The 10,803-nt window shown below is 40.4% G+C and overlaps 1 protein-coding gene across 1 annotated transcript; it reads left to right on the top strand.

Moving 5' to 3' along the window:
- Positions 1–4,897: 4,897 nt before the first annotated feature.
- LOC120521491 (low affinity immunoglobulin epsilon Fc receptor-like) lies at positions 4,898–10,048 on the top strand (the record flags this gene model as incomplete). The annotated part of the gene is made up of 3 exons (XM_039743072.1): positions 4,898–5,135; positions 8,286–8,657; positions 9,897–10,048. Coding segments are annotated over exons 1-3 (762 nt in total), but the record flags the coding sequence as incomplete, so codon positions are not given.
- Between the last annotated feature and the right edge of the window lie 755 nt (positions 10,049–10,803).

The following is a 10,803-nucleotide window of genomic DNA, read 5'->3' on the forward strand; positions in this document are numbered from 1 at the left end:
CCAGATGTCAACCCAATAGAGCATCTTTGGGATGTGGTGGAACGGGAGCTTCGTGCCCTGGATGTGCATCCCACAAATCTCCATCAACTGCAAGATGCTATCCTATCAATATGGGCCAACATTTGTAAAGAATGCTTTCAGCACCTTGTTGAATCAATGCCACGTAGAATTAAGGCAGTTCTGAAGGCGAAAGGGGGTCAAACACCGTATTAGTATGGTGTTCCTAATAATCCTTTAGGTGAGTGTATATACCTGTTGTGAACTGAGGCAGACACAAGTTACATGGATATTAACAGTCATAATCTATAGGAGAAAGATGGTGCTAGAGAATATAATTAAAGAAGTGATGGGACACTTGTGTTTTTTTTCTTAGCATCTCAAAAGTGTCTTCTCTTCTCAGCCTCACTCCGACCTTCTGTCTCTAATTCTGTCTTAATCAGCTCTTCTGCATCTATTAAATAAAGTTATAGAATAGAATAAAAAAGAAACTTAATTTTAAATATTAAATTCTGTTGTAGCCTAAACTTTGTCACTCTGAGAATTTCTCGACAGCTAGCAGCATTTTTCTAGTATGAGGAGTTTGATAAATTTGGACACTGATAGTTCTTCTCAGGAATTATTTTGACATGATATAAGTATCCCCTAGAAGTTCAAGTTGTGTTCAGGTTATGAATTTTCACAACTGAAGGATGTCATGTCAAGTTAAGATCAGTCTTGATTGCAGTTATAAGAGTCACCGGTGTAATTCTGTGTGGTGTTATTCTCTATCAGATGCAATGTCACACCATTGTTTTTTGGGCTTTTCTGTACAGTACAGTATCCTATTCTCCAACAGATGAAGACACTTTACAGTGTATTCCCATTTGAGGAATGTAGCCAAGATGGCAGAAAATTTGGATGATCCTGAAATAGATTTCAAAGAAAGCGCCGTTTTTCACTTTCTTTCTTCTATGTCCATCACCCTCTCACCTATAGTCGTAATCACCAACTTCCACTTCCACTCAACCATAAGTGCTTCCAATGATCTATGTCCTGGCACCAGAAGTGCTCTTGGGTCATACTGTAGATAAAAGAAGCTGCTCAGCCTCACCCAGGCAAGCTGGAGTCAGGAGAGGAGCTGGACATTGTTAGCCAGGGAGGATTAGAGGAATAAAAGAGTGAGAAGATAGAAAAGGAACATTCATGATTATAAAAGGTTTGAGAAGTCTTTAACTAAAGTATCTTGGTTAATAAACCTTGTCTTTGAACCTGAGACTTGTGTTGTTGTTGTTGTGTCTAGGATTTGGGGTGCTGCAATGCCTCCTCCTGGTCACACAGGAATTATTTTGTGTTTTATATTTGGAATTAATTTAGAGCACTCTGTTTTCACTTTAACATTAAAGAGTCTTTTTATGTTGACGAGTGTCAAAAAATCTAATCAAATCCACTGTGATCAAAGTTATATACAATACAATGTCAAAATGTACAAGGGGATGAAAACTTTTTTGTAGGCACTGTATGCAAGGTTATCACTACTGAATTTAGTTTTTGACTACAAGAGAAACAGAGCAACTCATCTATAAGTCATGCAATCAAAACTATCAAAACTGAAATCTAAGAGATGACAGCTTTCCACTTAAATGATCCTTTTACTCAGGGGATGGGATTAAAGATGTTGTATTTTGAGGTGGGCGGCTGGTGTTCTACACCTAGAAATAACCCCAAGACTAAGGATCATTTATTAAATACAAACCCTGAAAGAGGAATGAAAAGAGCAAATCAACAAAAGGAAAATAATAATGTACAGCCTGCCTCTGCGTGCCTAAATATATATATATATAAAAGTCAATGTGTGTATGTATGTATATGTTCTAGTATCACTTCCGAACGGCTGGAGCGATTTTCATGAAACTTGATACACATGTTTCTCATTGGTCAACCAAAAATACTGTAGGGTGAAATCAACCCTAACCCACCCCCTTCTGGGTAGGGTATCCAATGGTCTTGGAGTTGGTGGGTGTGGCTCCTTCCTGCGTGTGCCATAGGTGTCTCACTTGTCGGCGGCTTAGTGAATCCACGCCCCTTCTGGCGTGTTTTCCATGATTGTCTTGCCTTAATGAATTATATATATATAGATGTATCAAAAGTACGAAGTGAGTAAACCTCCATGTAGAGCTTTTAAACCACCAGCATATATAATTAGAAGGAAAGCCAATGCATTGACATTATGGATATATGTCATGACAGTAATTGGGTGTATAATATCTATACTAATAAAAGGTAAAGCCCTCACTGACTGACTCACTCACTCACTCACTCACTCACTCATCACTAATTCTCCAACTTCCGTGTAGGTAGAAGGCTGAAATTTGGCAGGCTCATTCCTTACAGCTTCCTTACAAAAGTTGGGCAGGTTTCATTTCGAAATTCTACGCGTAATGGTCATAACTGGAAGCTATCTTTCTCCATTTACTGTAATGGAGTTGAGCTCGAAAGCCGTGGGGACAGAGTTTCGTGTGACATCATCACGCCTCCCACGTAATCACATGAACTGACTATCAACGCAGTACGTAGAAAACCAGGAAGAGCTCCAAAAAGCGCTGAAGAAAACATGCATTATATAATTGAGAAGGCAGCGAAACAATAAGAACCGAGCGAGTGACATATACAACCATATTCATGAGTGCTGCTACTTCGGAAACAAAGCACGGTGTAAACCTAAAGTTTAAATTAAGTTCATAAACAGGCTGCCGCTGGCGTTTGTCATGCCCACGGGTAATGCGCTTTAATGTTTAAGTTTAATGAGAGGACGCAGGATATGAACGAGAGTTTTGATCACTTTGTAACTAAGTTAAAATTGCAGGTGAAGGGCTGTGCTTATGCAAATTCCGAGAGACTGTGTTTGTGGGGATTGAGAGTTAAGGTGCGTGGGGAGTCACGTCATCATCTCCCTCCCATTCATCTCATTTCGCTGTGAGCTGAGCTCGCGCTAACGCCGTCTTGAAGAACCAACTTTGTGATGTTGCTACCAAATACTCACAGAAAAATCCACAAGTTAATACACACAACGCTGTCTCTAGAGTTTCTCCACACTGAATCCTCCATGCACTACTTACAAAAGGTTACATTGACAATCGTGTTACGTTATTTTTAAAATGTTTCCTTTTCTTAGCACAAGCACAGCTGAGAAACTTCGATGCATGTGCTCCATAACGCGTTAAAAATAATGCATTTAATCACACTTTGCATTCAAACAAAGGGGAACTTCTGTCAATGCATGATTTCCTGGTACACCGATTACATTGATCAGCGCTTCCCGATTCATTTTACCCTCGCACCCCCTTGGTTTGAGAAGAAGTATGAAAAATATGAGGTTAACACAGAAAAACAGATCACCAATTGAAGCTTTATGAATAATCGATTCGCCATCAATAATTGTTTTGGTAAAGCCATACTCAGTGTAATCCTACTTCCATTTCATAATTTCTCCAACTAGCCATGATTAAATGAACGGTAAAAAAGTAAGAGCGAAGCGAGTGTGACTTATTCAGGCAGGCACGCGACAACTCAATAGCTCAAATATGGATATAAGTAGGTTCTATTTAGTCGCCAGAAATATCTTTGGTAGGAATGGAAGTTGAATTTAGTCTTTAAATTTCTATGGTAGAGAAAAAGTTATGCAATGATGACTAAATTTAACTATATAAAGTCAAAACTTGTGTATATATAAAGTCATTCCCAAATATATAAAGTCAAAACTTGATTACAATATATAAAGTCACTGTTGGAATAAATAAAGTCAGAACTTGAATATATAAAGTCAGCGTCGGTATATATAAAGTCAAAACTTGTTTCTGAATATATAAAGTCAAAACTTCAACATATAAAGTCAGCGTCGAATATACAAAGTCAGCGCTGGAATATCCATCCATTTCCCAACCTGTTCAATCCGACCACAGGGTCACAGGGGTCTGCTAGAGCCAATCCCAGCCAACACTGGGCACAAGGCAGGAACCAATCCTGGGCAGGGCACATGCATCATTTTCAAAACATTAACCGAACAGTGTTTTTTTAATTTATTTTTCTGAATACGTTTTTATGAACTTAGTTCAGTTCAGAGTCGTTTCAATCAGTATATTTTGACTTTGACTTTATATATTCAGGAATGAGTTTATATACTCCGATGTTGACTTTACATAATCAGGAATGACTTTATAAATTCCGACTCTGACTTTATATATTCAAGTTTTGACTTTAGATATTCAGAAACAAGTTTGACTTTATATATACTGACGCTGACTTTATATATTCAATTTTTGACTTTATATATGCGGGAATGACTTTATATATTCAAGTATTGACTTTATATATTCTGACGACTTTATATATTCAGAAAATCAATGTATTTGCCTGTTTGGCACCCCATACATTATATATATCGTCAATTCCATTTATAAACAGGAGCCACCTGTGTTACCCTGCCGCACTCAGATCTTGGCTAGGTTTCGCTAGACAGTAGGATGGTGGAACAAGGACCCGACTGTTAACGATAGTTACTCCCACTGTTTACCCAGCGCTTCATTGAATTTCTTCACTTTGACATTCAGAGCACTGGGCAGAAATCACATTGCGTCAACACCGCTCTCCGGCCCCCGCGATGCTTTGTCTTAATTAAACAGTCAGATTTCTCTTGTCCTCAGCAGTTCTAAGCCAGCTTCTAGGCACCAGCTGAGGCCACACGTCGGACCCCAGGCCCCCCCCTCGGGAACGGGATGGGGGTGTTAATACCTCATCTAGTCACAGCACGTGCCCAGCCCCACTTCACACCCCAGCCCGACTGACTCAGCCCTTAGAGCCAATCCTTATCCCAAAGTTACGGATCCAGCTTGCCGACTTCCCTTACCTAGATTGTTCTAACATGCCAGAGGCTGTTCACCTTGCAGACCTGCTGCGGATATGGGTACGGCCCGGCGTGAGATTTACACCATCTCCCCAGATTTTCAAGGGCCAGCGAGGGCTTTCCGGATGCTGCCAGAAGACACGGGCCCCTCTCTCTGAACATGCCCATTCCAGTTCGGCCCTGCCCTTCAACGAGAAAAGAGTATCCTCCCTGGAGCTCCTGCCAGCTTCTCTGGGATCGCTTGCGTCACCGCAAGGCCCCCCCCCCGCCCTTGCCTGTCTCTGCCACTCCAGATTCGGGGATCTGAACCCAACTACCTTTCCATGGGCTTGGGGGTGATGGAGGCCATTGCCCCACAAATCGGAAAGGCGCTTGCCCATCCCTTAGTACTGACTGACCCATGTTCAACTGCTGTTCACATGGAACCCTGCTCCACAGTAGCCTTCAAAGCGCTTGTTTGAATATTTGCTACTACCTCCAAGATCTGCAACCAAGGCGGCTCCACCTGGACCCTTGCCCTAGGCTTTGGCGTGTACCACAGTGACCCTCATACTTGTTGCTGCCTACCCCTGGTCCTGGCTGGCATTCTTTTTGCCCATATATTACAACCTCAGTCTCGTGGGTCGAGGTCTCACTTCCATGTGTGGTATATTCTCCTTGGTGGTATTGTAGAGGAATTGTGAGGTCCCACCAGCAATACGTGTGGGGCACTTGTGGACTAAATCACAACAGTATCTATCAGCTACTGAGATGTGCACTGTTAATAAGGAGAAATAGTAATAAGAAAAGACACAAATCAAGGACAGAAATGGGAGTGAGAAAAAAACAAGTTTTACTTTTGCAAAACCTAATCTTTCATCCATTTTAAAAATCAGATCTATGCTGCAATGTTCTCCAAAGCCATTATAGAGCAGTGCAGAACGAAAGGGCTGCATTATGATATACAACTTATAAAAAGTATTTTATACTCCATTCATATTTTATCTTTCTAAAATAATTAATTTAGACCACATTGCAAAAATCTCTTTTCACTTTAATTAAAGCATCTTTTTCTTTTGTCAATAAGGACAAATTAAATCTATTTTGTTTGTTTCAAAGCTGTAAACTAATAAAATGTGGAAACGTTTTATAGGCATTGTATGAATAGCTTTCTCCTGAGTAGCTATACATTAATTTGATAAATGAGGCCAAATCTGAAAACCACCCATCATTACATACATCAGAATATAAATGCCTAATGAGATTAAGCATTAAATGCTTACAATCATGTACACACTTCACATTGCCTACTTTGTCCTAAAAATGTTACGAAGTCTAAAAGAACAGACAATGTACAGCTATTAAGAACAGACAATGTACAGCTATTGAATGATTTTCCCAAATAAAATTAATAATTTAGTGCTTCCCAAGTCTGTTCTGTAGGCAGCAAAGAGAGGATAGTCCTTCATGAAATTTTGAAAGCTGTCTTCTTCTCATACAGGCAAAAACTCCCCACATCTTTCACTTACCTCCTGTGTTTGAGTCTGTTGTGCTCTTTTGACATATAAACAGCAATTCAAATTCTGCTGCTGCCCTACCTCCTTAGATCTTGTTTTGCGGTGTTGTAAACTAACAGATGAAATCATGTTCTCCTTGCATCACCTTCTAATTCTATCGACATCATATGGTCAAATGTATGTGGGGTCCCCTACCCACTAAACATGACTGAGTTCAGGAGCTTCATTGTTAACATGTGCATCAAATCAAGCACATGGTCATGCAATCTCCATTGACAAACATTGACGGTAGAATGTGTCATACTGAAGGGTTCAGTGACAATAAACGTGACACTGTCAGGGGAAGTCACCTTTGCCACAAGTCAGTGAATAAATAATCTGCTTTGGTAGGTCTACTCAGGTCCACAGTAAGTGCTGCTATTGTAAAGTAAAAGTATCTATGACCAGTAACAGTCATAAAATGGTAGACCACACAAACTTACAGAGCAGGGCCGTCAAGTCCTAAGGCATAAAACACATACGGATTACATATCCTCTGTTCCATCACTCACAATGGACTTCCAAACTGCTGTGTGAAGCAACATCCGCACAAGAGCTGTGAGTTGGGAGCTTTATGAAATGGGTTTTCATGGCTAAGGAATGCATATACACCTAAGATCAATTTATAAAATGTCAGGTGTTGGCTGGGGTGGTGTACAGAACACTGCCATTGGAATCTGATTTAATGGAAAAGTGTTCTCTGCAGTGAAGACTACTGTTAATGCCACATTAAACAAGACACTTTAGATAATAGTGTGCTTCCTACTTTGGCAACAGTTTGGTGAAGGCCCTTTCCTGTTCCTTCATGACTGTGCCCCTATGCAAAAAGCAGCTCCTTACAAACATGGAGAAACTTGAGTGGCCTGCAAAGATTCCTGACCTTAATCCTATTGGACATAATTGAGATGACTTGAAATGGTGCTAGCAAGCCAGGCCTTCTTGTCCTAAATCAGTACCTGAACTCAGAAAAGCTCCTTTGGGTGAATAAATACAAATTCCCACAGAAATATTTCAAAATCTTGTGGAAAGAACAGTGGAGACTGGTATAGAAGCAAAGCCAGGCGGCAGCTCCATATTGATACCCATGGTTTTGGAAAAGGATGTCCAATAAGCTCATACAGGTGTTATAGTCAGGTGTCCAAAAACATTTAGGAATATTGTGTATATAACAGCACTTCAACAGGAAAAAGAAACTTTCACAGTATCCTTACAGACATCAGAAACATACATCATTTACACACTTAGAGAAGACTGCAAAACTACAAGTTAAATATAACACAGAAATAAACAGACAGTACAACATCATCCATCCATCCATTTTCTAACCCGCTGAATCCGAATAGGGTCACGGGGGTCTGCCGGAGCCAATCCCAGCCAACACAGGGCACAAGGCAGGAACCAATCCACCGCAGGACACAAACAAACACACCCACACACCAATCACACACTAGGGCCAATTTAGAATCGCCAATCCACCTAACCTGCATGTCTTTGGATTGTGGGAGAAAACCGGAGTGCCCGGAAGAAACCCACGCAGACACAGGGAGAACATGCAAATTCCACGCAGGGAGGACCTGGGAAGCGAATCCGAGTCTCCTAACTGCGAGGCAGCAGCGCGACCACTGCGCCACCGTGCCACCCGTACAACATCATGACAGGGCTTATTCACTAACACATAATGAGTCAAACATGTGTCACAAATTAATCTAATATGCACATCTTTATGTGATGGAAGAAAACTGCCATGTACAAGCGGTGACTTGACAAGACTCTGAACCCAGGCTGATGAAGCTTCTTCATTATAGACAACCAAAGATCTATAAACTATAAAGTAAGCTACCAGTCTAAGTGTAATTTGTTTGGTTCTTTAGATGCCACCATCAGTAAATTTAAAGAAAATGAAGATGCCCAGCAGCTCAACCTTATTAGAATCCAAGAAGAACTTAATATTTTACAGGAAAACTTCACTGTGGTGCAGCAAAATGTGACACAACTGAAAAATGAGAGCTCAGCACTGAATGAGAACTACAAGGAGCTGCAATTAAATATTACAGAGCTGGAAAATTACAACAAGAAGCTGCAATCAAATATTACAGAGCTGGAAAAGACCAACAATGAGTTACAATCTAGTCACGTTAAACTTCATGCTACAATTTCTTCACTTAATAAGAGTCACACTGAGCTGACTTTGAGATTTAGAGCTTTGGATGAATTCTGTCCTGTTACAAACCAGCTGACTCAGGGTAAGTGATGTCCACATGAGTCCCTACTTTCTTTGTTGAATTTTCTAAACTAATGTTGAGCTAAAAATTAATGTTTTATTTATTTTGTTTCTTTCTTAACATAAGCATACACGGGCTATTTCATTCTGGAAACAAAAAAAAAAAAAAAAAAACAAAAAAAAACCAAAACAAATCCTGTGTACTTTTTATTTTTAATGCACGTTTTACTCTTTTCCTGTGTCTGGTGACAGACTTTTGGACCCCTTCATGGGTTTACCATTTTAACTCTATATAACATCAAAGGTCTTTTATAGAAGTCCCCATTTTAATTTCTACCCCAACATGAAAATCTTGTGTTGATGGACTATTGTGACTCTGTAAGGTTCAGCATGTAACTTGTGGACATTACCTGCCTTTCTGTGTCCACTGTTTAAATTATTTTGTGAGCTTCCTTCAGGGCGGCACGGTGGCGCAGTGGTCGCGCTGCTGCCTCGCAGTTAGGAGACCTGGGTTCGCTTCCCCGGTCCTCCCTGCGTGGAGTGTGCATGTTCTCCCCGTGTCTGTGTGGGTTTCCTCCCACAGTCCAAAGACATGCTGGTTAGGTGGATTGTAAATTGGCCCTAGTGTGTGCTTGGTGTGTGTGTGTCCTGCGGTGGGTTGGCACCCTGCCCAGGATTGGTTCCTGCCCTGTGTTGGCTGGGATTGGCTCCAGCAGACCCCCGTGACCCTGTATTCGGATTCAGCGGGTTGGAAAATGGATGGATGGAGCTTCCTTCACTTGCACAAGCTGTCTTGCCAGTAATCTTCACACCTGAATAATACTCTGATATTCAGTAAATTAGTTATATTAGAAATAAATGCTGTTTTGTCATTAATGCCCTTGACATTTTGAATCCTTGTCTCTCCATATATTTCTGATAAATATAGAAGCAGTATTATTTTTCTTTGCATTCCAACTAAATAGAATGCAGTTTTGAAGAACATGTTCTGATATTTTTCAAATAAGTAAGAAGTTCTGAAGTAACGCAGTTCTGCTACCTAATCACGGCACTAGAGAGTGATGATGTGTAACACGTTGATGCCAGTAAGAAGCTCGCTGTACTCTGAAGACATGGCAGTAATGGCCAGTATCCAGCTGCTGTCCAAAGGCCTGAATTACTTCATTCTTTTTCCTGTGGATTTCTTTTAGGCTCTTTAATGAGAATCTAACCTCAGTAGTCTACTTCTTCATATTTTTCTTTTTCTTCTCTGGTTTCATAGCAAGGAAGTGCAGTTTCTGCCCAAACAAATGGCTACAGTCAAAGGGGAATTGCTATTACTTCTCGACAGATAAACTGAACTGGAATGACAGTCGCAGTAACTGCAGATCAATGAATGGACACTTGGTGATAATAGAGAGCAAAGAGGAGCAGGTACACCTTTTATTGTGCTGAGGGTCACACAGGAGACATTCATATACAATTGAAGAGAAAGACAACATCTGAGATGGTAAAATGGGACAGGGAGATTAGTTAATTATCAAATGTCCCAGTTTAACTGCTGCAAGTTTCAATTTTATCAGAGTTTATTACCAAATAACCCTCATAACTGACATAGGTTTCTTTTTCCTTCAGATTTTCTTAATAAACAAAATAAAAACCAAAAGAGAAACTGCAGAGAAAAAATACTGGATTGGACTGACTGACCAGAGGAGAGAAGGTCACTTTGTTTGGGTGGACAACAGACTCCTGGATTTTATTACCAGGTAAGACAAGAGACAAAAATTAGTCCTTTTAGATACAAATGAGTAGACATAAGGAATTCATTTAAAGGCACAGCTTCACTGAGGGACACAGGGATTGGCAGCAATGCAATGTCAATTGCAACAATGAAATCTGGCAGATAAAAATGAACTCCCAAATGTTCATCAGCATCAAAGCAGGGCACTGAATTCACTAGAAATTCCTCCTGCTCATCACATTCTGCTTTTCAGTTATAAACAGATAAGGTAAAATGGGACCAGGAAGGATTGCGGTGGTTGACATGGGGTTTGTGTTCAAAAACAGATTGAGAAATGTGACATTTTCACCGTCACAATATGTACACCCTATGAAGCCAGGTGTGATAACTCTGATGTATGTCGGCCTCTTCTGACATTTGAACTGTAGAAGACTCTGAAGGCAGGTTT

Source organism: Polypterus senegalus, unplaced genomic scaffold (genome assembly GCF_016835505.1).
Source record: "Polypterus senegalus isolate Bchr_013 unplaced genomic scaffold, ASM1683550v1 scaffold_1009, whole genome shotgun sequence".
Lineage (NCBI taxonomy): Eukaryota > Metazoa > Chordata > Cladistia > Polypteriformes > Polypteridae > Polypterus > Polypterus senegalus.